The following is a 19418-nucleotide window of genomic DNA, read 5'->3' as shown; positions in this document are numbered from 1 at the left end:
TGAAGGAAAAGCGGCTGCAGGAGGAACCACGTTTCACCTGGAATTGATAAGCGTGTCGCGTGATCCAGGGGATTCGGGCAAGATGGAAACTGGTTCCATTTGGGGCAACTGTCTGGGGCATCTGGGTCACTGATAGCCAGCTGCCTGCCACCTTGCCTGTCTGAGTGCCAGGCAAAGCACATTTTCCTATGACAAGGGAGGCAAACGTTCAGAAGGCCAGGACATCAGAAGAGAATCCTGAGTGGCCAGGAGTGTGGTTTCATTTGCTTCTGCTCCACACTTCCTGGGCCCCAGCTCTGGGGACACAGACAAGAGGAAGATGTGGCCCCTGCCTGCGCCCCACTCTCCCTGCTTACTGGGGGGGACAAGCTCCGGGAGAGGTTGAAGCACCGTGACCGGAATTATATTTATTTTTTTGTTTGTTTGGTATACGACGGGTATTTTAATGGAAGTATGAGGAGCACATGAGCTCCATGGGGTCAGGGATTTGGGCCATAAGAAATGTCTTAGGTTGTTGTCCACCCAGATTTGGGGGTTGTTTGTTACTCAGCATCACTGCAGCCAAAGCTCACTAATAAATGATATTGTTGCAGACCAGAGCCTGGCCCTTACTTAGCGGTGAATACATATTTACGGTCACACCTTGGTACTTGTCAGCTTCAGAACTCATTAGACCTTGTACTCATTGCATTTTGATGAGAAAACAAGGTGCTTGTTTGGGACTCGTCGCACTTGCTAGAACTTGTAGGAGTCACGCCGCCGCCCAGCAAGAGAAAATGCTTCATCGTCTGGTGCCCATCGGTTTCAGCACCTGTCACCAGTCCCGGAACAAGTTAACGACAAGCACTGGGGTACCACTGCATTTTGCAGGCTCAGGCTCTGGAGTAATGCTGCAGCCCTCGTCCGGGGGCACAGGGAAGTGGTGGGGGTTTAGAGCTGCCATTTCGTTCCTCCCCTCGAGCACTTCCCAGCAGCTCCCAATAGACAGGAATTGGAGGTAGAGGAGCCTTGGCGGGGTGTCTCCCATGGTCATATAGATGAGGAGACTGAGGCCAGTGGCGGTGAACGGCTTTCCTGAAGGCACACTGCATGGTGGGGGCAGAGCAGAGGAAGGGTGTGGCGCTCCTGATCCTCAGGATGGGGCCTGGTGCCCTGTACTCCTGCAGGAGGACTTCCTGGAGGAGGCATTTCTGTCCCGTAGCTCCACACACAGGCAGCAGCGCTAGGTGTCTCATCCCAGCCCTGCTGTGTGTGTGGAAGGGGGTGGTGCCCAGGAGACACCAAGGCCTGGGTGAACCAGGCAGCGGGAAGAGCTGGTGCCTGCAGTGCTTGTCCTCACGTCTCCTAGCAGCTCAGGCTGCACAAACCCCCAGGCCTTTCCTGGGACTGAACCTGGGCTTGGTACAAACCCACCCTCATCTATTCTCAACAATCAGAGGCATCTTGTTCAAACTAAGGCAGACCAGGTCGGTCTGGCTCTAACCTGCCAATGGCTCCCATCTCACTGAGAGTTAAAGTCAAAGTCTCCAGCCCCCAATCTACCACTGCCCTTCACAGCACTTACCCAGCTCCAGCCTCACAGTCCCCTGGACTTTGCTCACGCACTCCAGGCTCGGTCCAGCCTCAGGGAGCACTCGCTGCTCCCTCTGAAGTGCTCTCTCCCAGCCATGGGCATGGATAGCGCCCCCTCCTCTTCCCCACCTACACTCAGGAGTTACTTCTGGATCACCCCTCCCCCTCCCCAAGTCCCCTTCCTACTTACTTTTCCCCTTAGCACTTTTTACCACTTACACCGTGTCTTTCAGTTGGTTATCTCACTCACATCCCGGCATGACCCTAATTCCATAACGGAAAGGATTTCCTTGTAGTTCACTACCGTATTCCGGTAGTGAATAACTCCGGCACCCAGGACTGTGGACCGCACACAGCGAGTGCTCGGTCAGCATTGTTGACAGAACAGATGGAAGAGGAGGAGGGAAGCAGGAAACAGACAGACAGGCAGACAGGCAGACAGGCAGACAGGCAGACAGAAAATGTTAACGAGCAGCAGGCAGGCTCCATCAGGGAGGCACTGCGACCTGACGGCAGGGGTTAAGAGCAGCAGCTCAGAGGCCAGCAGGCCCGGGGTGCATCCTGACCCTACCACTCACTGGCTCAGCCACCTGGAACAAGCCGCGTCTCCTCTCTGAGCTTCAGTTTTCTTCTCTGTAGAGTGGTGATCATAGCAATACTTGGCACTCCTAGTCACTATGAGGCTCAGAGAACCTGTGACGGGAAAGCACTGTCCCAGGGCCATGCTCTCTACAAATGCCAGCTACTATTCTTATTAACAGAGGTGCCAGTTATGGACCAGGCTCTGTGCTGAGCAACTGGGGATTTAGTGGGGACTGCAGACACAGTTGCTGCTTTCAAACAGCCTGTGGTCAAGGTGGATACCTAACTAGCCAGGCCGGTAAAGATTATTAGAATATAACCAGATAAGAGCCGTGACAAAGGGAAGTCCAGGGGCCAGGAGAAACCAGAGGTTAAAAGTCACCCCTCTCCAAGAAAATCAGGGTGGTCTACTAGGAAGAGGTGGCATGTGAGCTAAGGGCCAAAGCACACACAGGAAACAGCCAGGACGTATAAAGTGGGAAGGAAAACATCCAGACAGACAGAGTATCTGACCTCATGAAAGGCCAAGAGACCTCTCAATAGCTGCATGCAGCACAAAAATTATTGTCCTCATTTTACAGATCCTAACCCTGACCTCAGAGAGGTGAAACCATTTCCTGAAGTCACACAAGCAAGGAAGTGGCAGGATTGTGATTTGAACGGAGGGCATTCTCATTACAGAATCTGAGAAATGCCGGGGAGAGAGAGTGAGCACCAAGAAGAACCCTGCCTCCCTTCCGGGGCTGAGTACAGACCTAAAGGGGTGGTGGGTGGGAAGGGCCACAGCCCCCTACCTCTGCCCCCACTAAGGGACTCCCAAAGCCCCACCCAGCTGAGTGGACGGTACCTCCATCAGGTCTATAAGCCACAGCAGCCGTTCCTAGGGAGTAGGGTGGGCAAAAGGCAAAAAGAAAAATACATCAAATAAATATTAGGGATAGGGTGGGCATAGCAAAACCCCCAAACACATGCATGCTTGCACATACATGCATGCTTGCATACGCACGAGCACACACACATGCAGAGGCAACATAAACACAATTCTCTTTTCTCTGTACTGTGAATGCTTTGGGCAGAGATAATGAAGGGATGGGGTGAGGGCCCGGGGGAGGCCCTATTGCTACAACCAGCACTCCTTCCCTCTGACTGTGTCTGTGAAGGAAACCAGGAGTCCCCGCTGCCCTGCAGAAATGACACACGTCCCGGAGAACGGCCTTCAGGAAATGGTCGTTCACGGTGGGGCAACCCTAGGACTTTCCAGCAGGTGGGCTGGGGTCATTATTCCCATTCCGCAGATGTAAAAACTGAGGCTCGAGAGATGACTTGTCCGAGGTCACATCTGCTCATGAAAGGCAGAGCCCGAAGAAGGTGGACCCTATTCAGAAGACTTGGTCAGAGAAGACCTAGCTTTCCAGGAGGCCCAAGCACTGTGGTGGCAGAAGAACTGAGTCCGAGAAACGGAGCCCTGGCTGAGCATGTGGAGGCCGCCCTGGCTGAGCCTGTGGAGGGCGCCCGGGTGAGGTGAAGACTTGCAGGCTTCTTCACCAGGACAACCACCTGTATCGGGTCTCACTGAGACTCTGCCTGTGAAAGCTCTCATTTCGGGGTCTGGGAGCAAGAGTGCTTAGGAAACTCGACTATTCTCTGCCTTTCCGGGAGAGTGGCGAGGAATCCTCCAGACAGGAAAGGAGAGTGGAGCCCAGCCAGATCTTTCCACCTCCCACTTGCCCCCCACCCTGCGCCATCCTTCCCCACCACCGACATGGAGGGTAATAACTGTATTTTTCCCATCACGACTAGCAGGCCATTTCCTCTGCCCTTTCCTTGCAAGACCTCCTAGGATTAACTGGCCTCCGACCATCCAGGGGGTGAGTTAATCATGCCCTGAGAATGGACCAGATACTTTTGGGGGGGTTTGGGGAGTATAGGGCAAAACCAGGCTGGGTGTGGGGTGCCAGGACAAGAGGGAAGACCCAGGTGTCTTGGGGAAGACCCAGATCACCAGGACCTCTGCCCTGAACACGCCACGCAGCTTCCCACGGCAGCCTCCCACGGTTATCACTCTTGGTTCTGTTTGTCTCACTACCTGTGAATTTTACCTTTCCCCCCACCCCGAACCCCTGGACTGTGAGCCCCATCTGCCGGGGCCACATCTGTTTTCTCCTAGAGCCCACGCCTGGTAGGCAGTAGGCACTCAACTATTACGAGGTTTTCCAGGTAAAGAAACTGAAAAGAGAGAAGAGGAAAAAAAGTAAAAAGGAAAACCCATCAGCTTCCTAGAAATTAAACAGAACAATGACACAGAAAAATAATAATTAAAAAAAAAAGAAACTGAGTCTCAGAAAGGCAGGCACACAGTTGGTAAGTACTGGGGTTTGAATCCAGATGGGTCTCACTCCAAAGCCGGTACAGTCACCCTTCGACATCCGTGGGGGATTGGTTTCAGCACCCCACATGAATACCAAAACCCTTGGACGCTCAAGTCCCTTATGTGAAAGGGGACAGTACTTGCATATGATCTGTATTTGCATGTAGGCTACAGCAGAGCACGCCTATGCAAGACTTCATTCACGTGAGTTCAGCATAGTGCTTGACACATGGCAGATTCAAGTTCTGCTTTTGGAGCCTTCTAGGGTTCATATTTCCAAGTGACTTTCAGTCCATGGGTGGTAGAATCCATGGACGTGAAACCCGTGGATACGAAGGGCCGACTGTATCTTTACTTGCCCGCTGGCCACGGTGCCAGGGACGGGGCAGGGACACTCACCCTGGCCGAGCTGACGGTGGTGGAGGTGCCGTGGCTGCCTGTGGATGAGCCCGTGTCACTGTAGGAGACCATGGAATACGTGTCACCGGTCCCAGGGCCAGGAGGCTGCCGTGCCTTCATCGACTCGATCTCCCGCTTCAGCACCAGGTGATCAAAGCGGCCCAGGTCTTGGGGGGCAATGGTGCCTCTCACCTCAGAGAGCAGTGAGAACTAGAGGCAGGGACAAGTACGGCACTCAGCAGGGAGCCCCACCAGCAGCTGGGACAGCCCTCTCCTACCCCAAATGACCTGCATGCAAACTTAACCACTGGCCTCCCTCCTTAACCCTCAGTGGCTCCCCACTGCCCTCAGGAGAAGTCCAAACACCCTGGCCTGGATGCTGGGTCAGCAGCACCTGACTCCGCCTCCCTGGCATCTTAGCATGAATGACTGCAATCACCCCGGAGCCCCTTTCCCCTACTTCTTTCCATATCGCATTTCCTCTGTGACATTTTCCCAAATGTAACAGCTCCCACTAGGTTCTCTCACTTTTTCCTTTGTGTGGGGCACTACAGCAGCCACCTAGAGGCTTGTGAAAACTGCTGGTGGCCTATGCCATCCACAGATGTGCAGAGTGAACCGGGCCAGCGTGGGGCCCAGGTACTGCTTTTTAAGAGCAATCCCGATGATTCTCATTGTGCACTCAGCACTGAAAGCCACTGTGTCAGTCAGGGCCCCGATCACAGGACACTTGAACCGACTGTCTCCCCAGGACTCTGTGGGCTTCCCCGGGGCAGAGGGCTGTTTGGGTCACCATCTTTGCTCAGGTTCAGTTTAGACCAGATTCCTTGTGGATTCCTGGTAAAGAAGTAGGGACACAGGGGAGCAAGGAGGGATGCAGAGCCCTTGAGAGCTGCGGCCAGGCCTCACCAGCACCCCCCAGCCTGTCTCTTGCCCAGGGAGGGGTGCTGGTCACCTTGGCATGGGTGTTGAGAAGTTCGAACAGGGCCATGACGAGGGCGTCCACGGAGACACTGCCGCCGCGGTACTCCTCCAGGTAGTAGGCCATGGTGGCGCGCTCCTGCTCATTCAGCATGTGCCGCGCCTGCTCCTCCAGCAGCACACGGGTCTGGTTCCCCAGGCTGCTCAGAGTCACCTGGGAGCCGGCCGGCCCCTTGTAAAACCCCAGCTGAAAGACAGGAGACAGAGCTGCTCTGCGGCCCAGGGGCCAGGCCACACCAGTGCCCACACGGCTACGGGAGGAGGCCCTCTCAGCCCTCCCGGCAAACCTGCAGGCCACGTTCCCAGTACGTTCTGAGTGTAAGTGGCCTCGTGCAGTTGCAGAGTTTCACGGCTTACGTGGCACTTTAATGTGTGTGACTTCCTCAGATCCTCGTGACCATTCAGAGAGAAGCCTTGTCATTAGGGTTCTCATTTTATTCTCTAGGTTTCAATACCTCCCTTGGTAAACTGGGGATAATAGTAACTTGATTTCCAAAACATAGCTGCACCCCCTCCCACCACTTTCTCTACTGTCATGAGCTGTGTCCCAGATGCCCTGGGCCTGGTCTCTCCTTGTCACCTACCTACACTCGGCTGCTGAAATGACCTCAGGAAAACACAGATCTCCTCCTTTTGCTCCCTGGGTAAGCTCTTCGAGGGCATCCCATCGTTTTAGGTGAGAAACCAAGCCTCTCACGTGGCCCGCAATAGCCGGTGGGTATCCGTCCATCCCACTTGCTGCCATCCTGGTCCCAATAACCCCTGGCTCACCTCGCTCCCTCACTCTCCCTTCCTCCAACAAGCCCCGCCCTCAGCCTGCCCCGCCCCCTCCGGCACAGCCCCCTCCCACTCCAGACTTCTGTCTAACATGGGGTTCACCGCCCAAACACCATGACACTGCTCCAGACAGCCTTCGCCCCATTTTCTAAATGAGGCATCTCATGATGCTGAGCATCTCGTCTTCACGGCGGTGAACGACTTTGGTGATTAGACATGTGTGTAGTTTACTTTGTTCTATGTGTGTCTCCTTCACTGGGGGTGACCTCCGCGAGGGCAGGGACCTGATCTGGTCTGTTCACTGCCGTTGGCCCCAGTGTCGGGGATGGCATCGGGTGGTGCCCACAACCTGGTGGCACTCACAGACATGTGTGGGATGGGAGACGGACAGACAGACAATCAGCAGGCTTCCCAAATGAATGAGATCATGTATGTGGGTCATTTGCACACATGCCAGGTCCGGAGCTCCCCCCAAGGCGGCTAAGAAGCAGCCGAGGATGCCTGCGGATGGAGAGCACCCTACCTTGCCTGTCCCGTCCACGGCGAGATCCCCAGGAAACCTATCGGGAAAGACAAGCCTGTTCAGCTGCACGTGTGCGCAGTTCAGATGAGCACGGGCAGGGAAAGGGTTGATGTGCAGCAGGAGGAGCAAAGCTCTGAGAGAACCATGGCCTCCACTCGCTGGGGCTACTCAAGGGCAGGTGAACCCCTGGACAGATGGGCGGCTCATGGACTCCCAGTCAACCTACGCGGACAGCAGTTCTAAAACAGGGCACGGCAGGTTCCTGAGTTGTTTCCAACCCTCCAGGGGCGAGACCTGTGGCCTCGGAGTCAGGTCAGTCCTAGGAAGGGGGGCACCGTGGACAGGAGCACTGAAGACAGAGCTCTCAGGTGCAGCTAGGTGTTCAGCACGTTTTCATGGAAAAAAATTTTTAAATGGGCTCGAGGTGCCAGATTTCCTGATTTTTAAGAAGCAGCCAGAGGTCCAGTTTTTTTTGTTTGTTTGTTTTTTAGTGGGAAAGCTGGGATCTTTTAACATGTTGGCAACTAATTTAAAACATTTGTGACACTGTGTAGGTTAGAAAGGAGAGAAGGAAGAGAGAGACGCTCTGGGGTGTACTTGACCTGGGAGGGGCACCACCCTGTCTGAGGCTTCTGATGGAAACCCAAAGGTGAGCCCTGGCCAGGTAGCTCCTTTGGTTGAAGTGGCTGCAAGTCCGATCCCTGGTCAGGACACGCACCAAAGTTGCCTGTTTGATCCCTGGTCAGGGAGCACAAGGGAGGCAACCAATCGATGTTTCTCTCTCTCTCCCTCCGCCCCTTCCTCTTGTTCTAAAATCAGTGAGTGTATCCTTGGGTGAGAATTGGAAAAAAAAAAAGGTATCCAAAAGTGACACATTACAATATTAGCAACTAAGTCTCATCGTGAGACTTCCAAAACCCTTTCCTCTAGGTGACTGATGAGATTCCCATTCACAGATCAGGGACAGGAGCAGGGTTTAGGACTCACTTTTCGGACAAAGCAACCAAGGGCACCGAAATAAGTTAAGTGACTTGCCAGAGGCAAATAAAGAACAAGAGAGCTGGACCACGAGGGTCAGCTTTCCACCGGAAACGGGTGCCAGGAGAGAAGGGACAGGCCCAAGGTCATGCACAGAAACGAAAGGGACCCTGGTGCTGGGACCCTAGGCTCTGGGAACTGGTGCCATCCTGACAGATCAGCGTGGCGAAGGGATGGGAGGGGGACACAGTGGCTTTCACAAACAGCCCGGGGGTCCTGAGGCTCAGAGCAGGTAGTGTGACCTGACCCTGCTGAGTTCATGGCGGGGTCCCCAATCCGGGAACTGGCAATCCACTTGGTCTCGTCCACGGTGGTGCGGGCATGGGGCAGCCTCCCGATGTCCTTCACGGTCAGGATGAGGTGCTGGGATGACTTGAGCAGCTTGACCGCCTCATCGTGCAGGATGTTGAGAAAGCTCCGCCCGTTCACCTCCAGAATCTGGTCCCCAACCTGTCGAGACCACAACACAACAACAGTCACCTGGGCTGTTTGCAGGACACTGACTTGTGCCAGGGGCTTCAGAGCCCTGATCCCAGTTCTCCCGGCCGGCCTGCTGCGGAGGTCACCGACGCTCGGAGAGGTTATGCAGATGCCTGAGGTTATGCTTAGCTCCCATCCCTGGAAAGGGCCACCTCCTCTTTGACCCAGCAATGGTTTGAGGGCTGGGTCTACAACCAGGTCCCCAAGGGTCCCCTGTTCCAGAAAACAAGTCATCTCAGAGGCCAGAGGCCAGGGTAGGGGCAGACCTGGGGCAGAACGAAGCAAAAGGCACGAAGGCATATTTCCATTTTCTCTATTGTTGAGATTTTTACTTCAAGCATGCATCCTTACATCACCGGTACCTTAAGATCCAAACACCACTTTAATTTACTCAAGAAAACAAGCTGTAAATGAGAAAAGCAGCCTCCCGTTAAAGCAATAACATACTGTTTGAACTCTTACAACAAGCCGGGAGTTCTATTTTGTAATGTAAAAACTCATTTTTAATGAAAGGATACAAAATGGAAAAAAACCCTAGCCTTCCAATACAAATAAACTTGCGACCTAAGGAGTGGAGGCTGCTGGGAAGAAGCTGCAGTGGGAGGTGGGTGCGTATGAAAGACCTGTGCGTGCGGCTCCTTTAAACCCGGAGGGCTGTCGCAGGTGGGGGTGCTGCACTCCATGCCAGGGAGCGGCTGCCCAGGGTCACCCCCACTGTGGTCTCGAAGAGCAGCCTCAGAACACCAGCTATTCATGGGTGCTTTCCCTTCTCCCCAGCTTCCCAGCCTGCTGATGGCATGTGATCAACCCCAGGGGGATTTTCCAGCATTTTTCAAAGCCAGATTTAGAAAAGGCGAGTGAAGTGGAGATTTGGAAGAAAGAGAAGAGAAAAGATGTGACGACGAAGGCTGAGGACTGAAACCCTGGGCCCCGGTTTCCTGTCTTCCCTTAACACCCCTGCTGCAGCTGGGAGTCTCCAGGAGAGACTGGGCACAAACTCGGAGTCCGTCAGCCTCTCCACACTGCACCCCCAGGGCCCGTCTCACAGTGGGAGTTCAGTAAGAGGACTCAATAAGAATCCACCAGATGAATAAGAAATCTGACACCCATCCCCCTCCATTCTTAGCTCTGGGGCCACGTCTGTGCAGGCCTCGGGGGACTAGTCTATTACACTGGCCTGGAGCCCCAAATTTTAAACCGCTTTTTACAGCCAGGCGCTGCGTGCCAGGCACCTGCTCCGTCCCTTTACACATTTTTTCTTATATAATCTCCTCAACATCCCGAAGGGTAGGTCCCATTGCTCTGCATCTCACAGGGGAGAAAACGGAGGCCCGGGGAGGTTCAGTGAACAGTGTGTGGTCCTGGAGCTACTGGAGAGGACGGTGGAACGCAGACCCAGGTCGGGCTGGTCCCAAGGCCCTAACGCTCTCTTCTGCAGAGAAAGGGGAATCCTTTCCTCCTGGGGACACATGCGTCCCTTCAAATCCAGCATGTCCAGCCACCGACCTGTCAGCACTCCCCAGCCCTGCCCACTGAGCCCAGGTCTGAACACCCACCTCCATGATCCAGTCGGCCTTTCCCCCACCCGGTGGATCCTTCAGAAAGTCCCGCCCAATCTTCACCTTCCCCCACCCTTCTGTCCACCTAGCCTGGGTCCCTGTCCCCTCACACCTGGGGTCCTCAGCCAGCATCCCTCCTGCAGCCATCGACATCCAAACTGGCCTCAGGCCTCACGGCACGTTCATTTTTCCTCCACTTTTTACTCCCACGCCATCCCTCCTTGAGTAAAAATCTCCAACCACCCACCAGATCCAGGGGGCAGCAAAGCATTATGGTTAAGGGTTTCAAAGACCAACGGGCCAGGGTTCAAATCATGACTCCACTACTTCCATGTCATGTGAACTCAGGTGAACCCTCTGTAGCTTTTGTGCCTCAGTTTCCTTGCGTGTAAAAAGGGGGTGCCAGCCCGGGATTGTCCTCCAATTCCCTACAGAAATCAGCAACTGCTTCCCCTGCCGCCAGTGATATCACCATTCTCTCCTTCTGTCTCACTGAGGTCCCTGAGAACGGGGCAGCCCCAGCTGGACTCCTTGGAAAAGGCTGGGCACACAGCAAGTGCTCAAGAAGTGCTTATGCACGGAGGTACGGATCTGGCCGCCTCCCATTCGCCATGGCAACCTGCTCCCAGCTTCTCTCTCCCCTGGCCACCAGCTGCACCTTCCCTCCTTCCTGAGCAGCAGAGGCTCCACCTGTCCCCCGTGTCCAGCTGCCCCCCACAACCAAGCCCAGGCCGCAGTCTTCACCTGCAGAAGTGCTCTGTGTTCCTGAGTATCCCTCTCGATCGCTTTGGCTGTTACGGAGTGAAGGGAATCCCCTCTACTCTTCCCCACACACGTGATTTCATCCCGCAGTTTAACGACAGGAAGTAGCATCTGAGAGGCAGGGAAGCCTTTGGTGTGCAAGCCTCGCCCTGCAGGTCCAGGCCCAGGACAGGGTGGGTGGCAGTGGGACAAAGGAAAGGACGATTCAATTCCATCTACCCTGACCCTCCACAGCGAGGCTGGGGAAAGGGTCGGGGGCAGTGTCCCAAATACTTTATGGGACATATGGACGCTAAAAAAAGTATTTGTTGTTTATCTGGAGCTCAAATGTAAACAGGCACCCTGCATTTTTATTAGCTGAATCTGGCAGTGCTGGGGTGGAGGTGTCAGTAACTGCTGGGCCAACGGTTCTTGGGGTAGGGGCTGATTCTGTGCTGTGGTTACCAACCTTCAGTCACTGTCCCTCGCCCTGAGCCTGGCGCCTGTCACATAGGCAGTCCTCGGATGCCCAGCACACCACTTACTTCTGCCTCGTCCTAGGCATTAGTATCTGTGATTAGGTTCTAAATCACAGGCTTGCTGTGTTAGTCACATTTCTCCCTCATGCCTGTTAAATAAACATAGACTCGGGAGAGGCAGCATGGAGGTCACGTGTGACCCATCCAGGGGACAGGCACAAAATAGGAGTCACACTAGGGAAACCCCAAATGAATGGGGGGCTACGTGAGCCCATCTTCTCCATCTCTTTCCAGCCCTCTCCTGTCTTTCTTCTTGCTCCAGGGCCCGTTTTAGAAGTGCAGTTGCAGACGGGGCCGGCCTTGGGGGCCCCGCTCAGCCCTCTGCAGCGTCTGGGTTGGTCTGAGTTGCTCCCGTTTGTCTGCGTCCGGTTCTCTCAGAGTCTCTAACTTGTTGGAAAGCTCCCCGAGGTCTGGGAGTCTTGTCAGAACAGCTGTCTGCTCACTCACAGTCATTCAGAGCCCACAAACCGGTTTCAAATGAACCCAGTGCCCCTGCTGCTCACAGCAGCCCTGTGGGGCCAGCGGGCTATGAAGTCTCAGCCCTACGGTGCAACAGAAAGACGCCCCAAGTTCTGAAACCAGGCAACCGAACACAGCAGCCGTGTGGTCCTGCACTGCTCTCAAGTGGAGCCCGCGCCTCAATGTTCCCATCTGTCAAGTGGGCGTGACCCCACCAGCAGTCCGGGGTGGCTGTGAGAATCAAATGGACCGCTTGGCACAGAGGATGACACCATGGGAGAGACTCTTGCAATAGCAATTCACTTTCCTTCCAAAGGGAGGGGGCAGGCTGAGATGTCAACTGATCTGCGCAAGGTCACTGGTCACGCAGGAAGCGGGCAATGAGCCAGCATCTGAGCCCAGCTTTCCACATCCTCCCTACTGCTCTCTGCCACCCTCCTCCCAGCCTGTGCCTGGCGTGCAGGAGGCTTTGGAAACTGGTGAAGGGACAGGAAAAAGATGGTCCTTCCTCCTTTGCAGTCTCACTTCTATCCGCTTCCCCTTTTCCTTTGGTTTGTGCCATGTGAACTTAGATGTGGCATGTTTATAGATCTTAACCTGACCCCTGCTCCTCCCCAAAGAACTGAAAGCTCTATGCATTGATTCACTGAAATGTTATGCTTCCTCACCCACTGAAGCCAGCTTTGAGTCAGACAATGTGGGTCAACAAGGCAAAAAGGGAAGAGGCACAGATGCTGCGCCTGCCAGGCCTGCCGGTGGGGAGACCGAGGCCCAGGAAGCACAGGGACGGGTCTGGGGCTGAAGAAAACACTCCTGTCGCCCCGAACTCCTGGGGACACGACCCCCTGGAGAAAGGAAGACAGGTGCAAAGAGTGATCGAGTGTCCAATAACGCTCAGCCTGCCATCGGGGCGCCGATGGGGAGGACACGGAAGGATAAACGAATAAAGGTGGCTTTATTTCATTTGTCGCCAGGCATCCTATTTATCACCAGTGATGGAGGGACGGAGGCGGACCATGGGAATGCCCTTCATTTTAGACAGAGAAGAGACTCCTCCATCATCCACCGCCTGTCGAGTGACAGGCTCAGATTCGGGACCCTCTGAGGAGAGCATGTTGGGACTTTGACAAGGACAGGACACCAATGTGCCCTGAAACTGGCTGACCACGAGAGGCAGGCACCCACGTGCTCGGGGCCGAGGTGCAGGGGAGCAGCGAGGAGGCCTGTGAAGCAGTGGGAAGTGCTCAGTAGGCTTGGAGTGAGCCCCCCGCCCCATCCCACCCAGACCCAGGGAAACTAATGTTACCACTGTAAACCTTCCTTCCCTCCAAACACGGCGATGAGACCACTAGTGGTGACAGAGAGAAGCGAGAGGCCATCCAGGGTGTGCTCATGAGCACAGACCCAGGAGTATGCCCTCTGGGTCCAAACCCGGACTCTGCCATGTTCTAGCTGTGTGGCCTTGGATAATTTCCTTAACCCCTCTGTGCCTCAGTTACCTTCTCTGGAAAATGGGGACAGAATCAGTGGCTACCTCATAGGTTTCAGGATTAGAGGAGTTAGTAAACTCTCCACTGTGCCCCCAGTACCCAAAACAGCACCTGGCACACAGTAGGTACTCAACTAATGTTTATTGAATGGGCCACCTATAAAACAAATAAAACAGTATCTAGCTATTGTAAGCACTCAATAAACAGAGCATTTTTTTAACCACGGGTGCCCCCTCAGTCACTCACCAACCAAACCGTCTGCCTCCTGAGTCTCTCGAAACCACCCTGCCCCACCTTCCCCCCCCACCTTCTCCCTGGGCCCTGCCTTCAGCATCAACAGATCCACTTGTGTTGACCACACTCATGAGGCACCTACGGTCACCCCATTTTACAGAGGAGCCTGAGGCAGGGGGTGAAGTGATAAGCACTGGGATTTGGACTTCGGGCTGCCATCCCGAAAAGCCCCTGCTCGGACCAGTGTCAGCCCGTCTTCAGAAAAACCAGCCTATGCTTCCTCTGTCTGTTACGCAGCCTCTCAGCTCCTCTCAGCCCCCCCCCCCCCCCCGGCTTCCTGCCATGTATACAACCCCTCTATTCCCGTCTGGTGAGGAGAACTGGAAACAAATGAGCCCAAAGAACCTGCCACAGGATGTCAGCAGCTTGCGCTCCCTTGCCAGAGGTACTGGGGGGTGGGTTGTCAGAAGCCTGCTGACAACCCACCGTGGGCTGAGCGGGGTGACAGGAGCTGACCTCAGGGTGTGCAGCGGGGTCAGCGCGCTGGGCCTGGGGCCTGCGGGGAGCAGGTTCAGGGCCACCTCCACTGCCTCCCCAAGGCTGATTGAAACGGATTTCATGGCTTCGAATCAGGACCCCGCTGGTCATAGCATTAACGCCATGGAAATTCAAATATTACTATTAAAGAGTTTTATTGCAATTATAAATCTTTAACAGTCTTGCACGTCAGGTAGGAAACTTCAGTGGGCCTTTTTGTTGGCGGGTGGTTGGGGGTGCAAGTGAACAATGCAGGTTTAATGAGACATTCGTTTTCCCCCACGGTTCTGAAGTTAGTAAATCTTGCTCTCATTTTTTTCTCAAGGATTAAGGTAAAAGCTAAGAAGGTTCCTAGAGTGAGTCAGGGGTAAGAGCAGGCCTCGGTGAGCCCTTCATACAGCCCTCTGTGGTTTAGCGCCCTCCCCTGGCAGAACCCAATCAGAAAGCCAGGGGTGGAAATGGCAGCTTGGATGTGGCCGGCCTCCACCGTGACTCCTGCTGCCTTCCGGTTCCTGCTGGCGCCAGCACGTTGGTCAGTCGCCAGTACTTGCTTACTCTCTGCTCAGGACTTGGGCCCTCAATGAAGGCCACCACCAACCCCCACGTCATCCATGGAAAGTTGAAGCCCAGAGAGGGAAAGGACTTGCTCAAGGTCAAGCCAAGGTGAGAGCTAGGGCAGAGGAGGTGCTAGTGAGTTCTTTACACAGGAGATACCAGCTTCCAAGTAAACATGTTCATTGTAAAGGCCAAACTCGGGGGGAATACCAGCTCCCCACTCCCCAGAGTGCCTTCCAAGGTCAGCGACCCCACACAATGTCACTTTAAACGTAACAGGCACCACACAAGGCACAGAGTGGTGTCCTGTTTTCTAGGTGAGGGTAGAGAAGTTCAGAGAGGTGCACTCACTTCCCCAGGGGCATCCAGCAAGCAAGCAAGTAGCAAAGTAGGAGTTGAGTCCAGCCCAGCTGCTCTCCGGAGCCCCAGACTGCCACTGCCCAAGCAGACGACTCAGAGTCACTCTGAACCAGCTCTGTCAAAAGGACATTCGGCAAGAGCAGCAACTTCCTGTAACTGTGCTGTCTGACACAGCACCCACTGCTATTTAAATTGAGTTAAATTAAAAATTCGTTTCCGCAGTCACATTAGCTGCACTTCGATAGCCACATGGGGCTTGTTGCTGCCACACTGAGCAGGTGCCTCAGCCCCGAGGCCTGGCCTCCCCGCTCCCTCCTCCGAACTCTGCTCCTTCAGGGCCCCTGATCTCAGCGCTCAGGACCCAAAGCCTCAAATCTGCTGGGCCCACCGTCAAGCCCACCGAATGCTACCTCCCCTCCAACGGATCCCTAATCTAGTCACTCCCCTCTGTCCCCACTAGTCCACTCTGACCCCGGCCACCGTGGCCTCTCACTGGGGCCACCATCATGGCCTCTTTGCTCCTGCCCTCCCCACCCCTCCAGCACCCTCCTCTGACAGTTAATTTTACGTGTCTCCTAGGCTGGACTCAGGGATGCCCAGTGCCTGGGAAATCATCAGTTCTGGATGTACCTCTGAGGGTGTCTCTGGAAGATACTGGCATTTAGATGGGTGGACTGAATGAAGAAGGTCGCCCTCACCAGTGTGCACGGGCATTATCCAGTCCTCTTGACACTGGAGCTGAACAAAAGGCAGAGGAAGGGAGAGGCCACTCTGCTGGAGTGGAGACCTCCTTCGTCATCTGCCCCCGGACGTTGGCACTCCTTGGTTCTCGGGCCTCAGGACTCTAAGGCTCACACCACTGGTCCCTGATTATTGGGCCTTTGGACCTGAATTTGCATAATTGGATCCCCTGGTTCTGAGGATTTGGACTTGGACTGAATTACACCATAGCTCTGCTGGTTCTCCAGCTTGCAGGTGGCAGATGTGATTTCTCAGTCTCCGGAATCACATGAATTAACTCCTATAATAAATTTCTTATATCCACCTATCTATTCTGTTTCTCTGGAGAACCATGACTAATTGCCCTCCCTGTATAGCAACAGGATCCATTTGATTGATTTGGCTGCAAGTCTGATGTTGTCAGACTTCCTAAAACTCCCCACCAGCGTCTAAGCCCTTTACCTAGCCTAAGAGGGGCCTCAGCATGCTAATGCATCTCACACCTCCCTCCCGCAGCTTTTTCCAATCTATCCACACTTGTCACCTCTCAGCTCTTTGAAGAGATGAAGCCCTTTCTAACCTCAAGGCCTGTGCATATGCTGTAGCTCTGCCCCAAAGAGTTTTCCTTCCATTCCTTACCTGGATAACTCCTGTTCAACCTTCAGATCTCAGTTCAGATGACATCTCCTCCAAGAGGTCTTCTCTGACCACCCTTTCCGAGGCAGGTATCCCCAGTCCCTGCCCCAGAGCACCCTGACGCTCACCCCACAGTCCTCATCATGGCTTACAGTCATGCTGAGCTGTCAGCATTGAGTTCAGGGTACATCCTCCTTGCATAGCACATGGGAGGCACCCTGACAGAATCAGTGAATGAGTGAGTAAATGGTTAAGTGGACAGGGACTAGCACACACACGAGCAAGCAAGTCTCCTTCTGGTTTCTGCAGACAGGCAGGAGACATCTCCATGTATGTGAAGGTCTAGTCTCACACGGGCAGGGCATGCAGGGAGCTGGTACTCATAACCCAGCTCTGTGCACGGCAGCAGGAAAAGGACACCCAACTTTTTCAATCAAATGGAAGGCAAAGAGGTGAAAACACAAATCACGATTTTGTTTTGTCTGGAATTACACTCTGGAAAACGGTGCACATTTGTCCAGCCTCTCATTTTGGAAGGAAAAAAAAGAGGGGCGAGGAGTCGAAGGGAAATGTCATGGCCAAGGCCTGTCAGTTCGTCCGGGTGAAGCTGGCCTGGAACCTGGCCCTCTCACCTGCCCCATACAACTGCAAGAATCAGTGTTCTCAAGTTCAAGTCCACAGCCATCATATGCACAGTGACCAGTCAGAAGACATAATGGAAGGGGCAACAGACGAGAGAGTAATGAACTTAAACATGCAGCACCAATATGGGACACACTTTAAACACTCAAAATGGACTCAGCAAGGAGAAAAATGTGAACCAAAAAAAAAATCCCGCCCTTGGAAAGGATTCAGAGTTCTCTCTCAGTTGAAAATTTACTATTACCCCAATAAAAACACCAACAAGCTTTTGTTAAATAAGCTGATACAAAAGTTCATGTGAAAAACTAAAACTGTGCATGGGGGAGCCTTAAGCGTTTATTATTAGGTGCAAAGCTAAGTCAGCAAAGGCTACACAGTGCATGATTCCAGCTCTACCACATTTGGGAAAAGGCACAGTTATGGAGACAGTAAAAAGACCTCTGGCTGCCAGGGTTCTGGGAGGAGGGAGGCACGAACAGGTGGAGCACAGGGGATGTTCAGGGTAGTGAAACTACTCTGTACCATACTGTAATAGTGGGTACATAACATTACGCATTTGTCAAAACCCAGAGTATACACCACCGAGAGAGAATCCTAACGTAGACTGTGGACCTTGTTAATGATGTATCAATAGTGGCTTGTCATTGTAACAGATACGCCACATCAATGCAAAATGTTAATACAGGAGACCCTGAAGTGGGAAGGACAGGGGTAGAGGAGGTACATGGGAACCCTGTACTCTCTGCTCAATCTTTCTGTTAACCTCACACTGCCCTCAAAATGAATCTATTCATCTTTTAAATGATAGTTTTTTAATTAAGAAATCAAAATGTCAGACTGGCCGTGAAAATCCAGATCGAGAAGAGCCGCGAGAGGAGGTACCAGATGCTAAAATCTGCTCTAAAATTTCTGTAACTCTACGATGTTGGCACAGACTCCTGAGCAGACAGACAAACAGGGGAACATACTAGAAACAGACTCCAGGACCGATACATAGAAATGGAGAGGCTGAGGAAGGTGGCGTCACGAACCTCTGCAGCAAAGACGGCCTTTTTAATGTGCTGCATGCGGGTAACTATGTAGCCATTTGGAAAGAGATAAAATTGGATCTGTATCTCATATTCTATACAAGAATAAGTGCTAAATGAATCAGAGATCTAAAGGGGGGGGATGTATTCACAAGAATTAAAAGAAAAAAAATTCTCTCTATCCTGGGCATAGGGAAAGGTTTTCCAAGGAGAATTCAAATTCACCAAAAGAAAGAATTGATAATTAAACTAGATAACAATAAAAAAGACTTCACACTAAAAAAGAAAAAAGCTCTATAAGCGAAAGAAAATGACAGTGGAAGAGAAAACATTTGTAGCTTATAATCACAGATAAGAGGCTGATGAGCCCTACCAGATAAAGAATTCTTAAATTTTAGAGGAAAAATCCCAAATTCTAATAGCAAAAGGATAATGAACGAGCCATGAACAAGTTACAAAAAAAAGACACAAAGAACAACAGTCCCCTAACGTTAAGAAAAGGTGTTCGACCTCATTCATAACAAGAAAATTGCAGAATAAAGAAAGCTACATCGAGACGCTGTTTCCAACCTGTCGGACTGGCACCTTGGCAGTGCCTGTCGCAGGCTGTGGGCAGCAGGCACGCTCGGGCTGGGCTGGCGGAGCTCAGGACAGAACAGCGCTCACGCAGCGGAGCTGGGCGATCCTCAGCAAACCACGTGTACGACCCTTTGACCCAGAAACCACACTTGTAGAAATTTACCCTGAAGATACACACCCACAAGTAAGACACCACATCTGCATCAGTTACTCATGGCCGTGCGATGTGTTAACTGTAAATTAATGAAAACGACTTGAATGCCCACCGAGGAGAGCGGCCGAATAAAGGGAGGCGGAGCCACACAGTGGAGCCTCAGGGTGGAGCGCTCTGTAGCAGTAAAGAAGAACAATGTTTTCTGCACACTGACATGAAGTGACTGGCAGGATATTAAATTTTACACATTAAAGTGCAAAGTAGAATCTATAGCATACTTACTGCCTTTTGTATAAGAAAGGAGAAAGTATACTTGTACCTGCTTGGTTTTGCAAAAAGCACAGGAATAAAAAACAAACAAAAGAACTACTTTGTTTAGTTACCTGCAAGGAGTGGGTAGGAGTGACCAGAAGGAGTGTGGGAAAGAAGTAATACTTGGTGTATGCCTTTTTTGTATGATTTTGA

The 19418-nt window shown here is 52.9% G+C and overlaps 1 protein-coding gene across 4 annotated transcripts in view; it reads right to left on the bottom strand.

The window, feature by feature from the left end:
* The window catches only part of WHRN (whirlin), a 76659-nt gene that overhangs the window by 13546 nt on the left and 43695 nt on the right, over window positions 1-19418 (bottom strand). For all 4 annotated transcript variants that reach the window (XM_037139466.2, XM_037139467.2, XM_037139468.2 and 1 more), the window contains 4 exons: window positions 8488-8690; window positions 7203-7239; window positions 5877-6089; window positions 4922-5131 (listed from right to left, as the gene is read on the bottom strand). In XM_037139466.2, coding sequence (XP_036995361.2) covers window positions 4922-5131; window positions 5877-6089; window positions 7203-7239; window positions 8488-8690 — 663 coding nt within the window. The remainder of the gene's footprint in view (window positions 1-4921; window positions 5132-5876; window positions 6090-7202; window positions 7240-8487; window positions 8691-19418) is intronic.

The sequence above is a fragment of the Artibeus jamaicensis genome, unplaced genomic scaffold (genome assembly GCF_021234435.1).
Source record: "Artibeus jamaicensis isolate MK-2021 breed Jamaican fruit bat unplaced genomic scaffold, CSHL_Jam_final scaffold_1964, whole genome shotgun sequence".
NCBI lineage: Eukaryota > Metazoa > Chordata > Mammalia > Chiroptera > Phyllostomidae > Artibeus > Artibeus jamaicensis.
The sequence above is the reverse complement of the archived record's forward strand: the minus strand, read 5'-3'. Positions and strand labels throughout refer to the sequence as shown.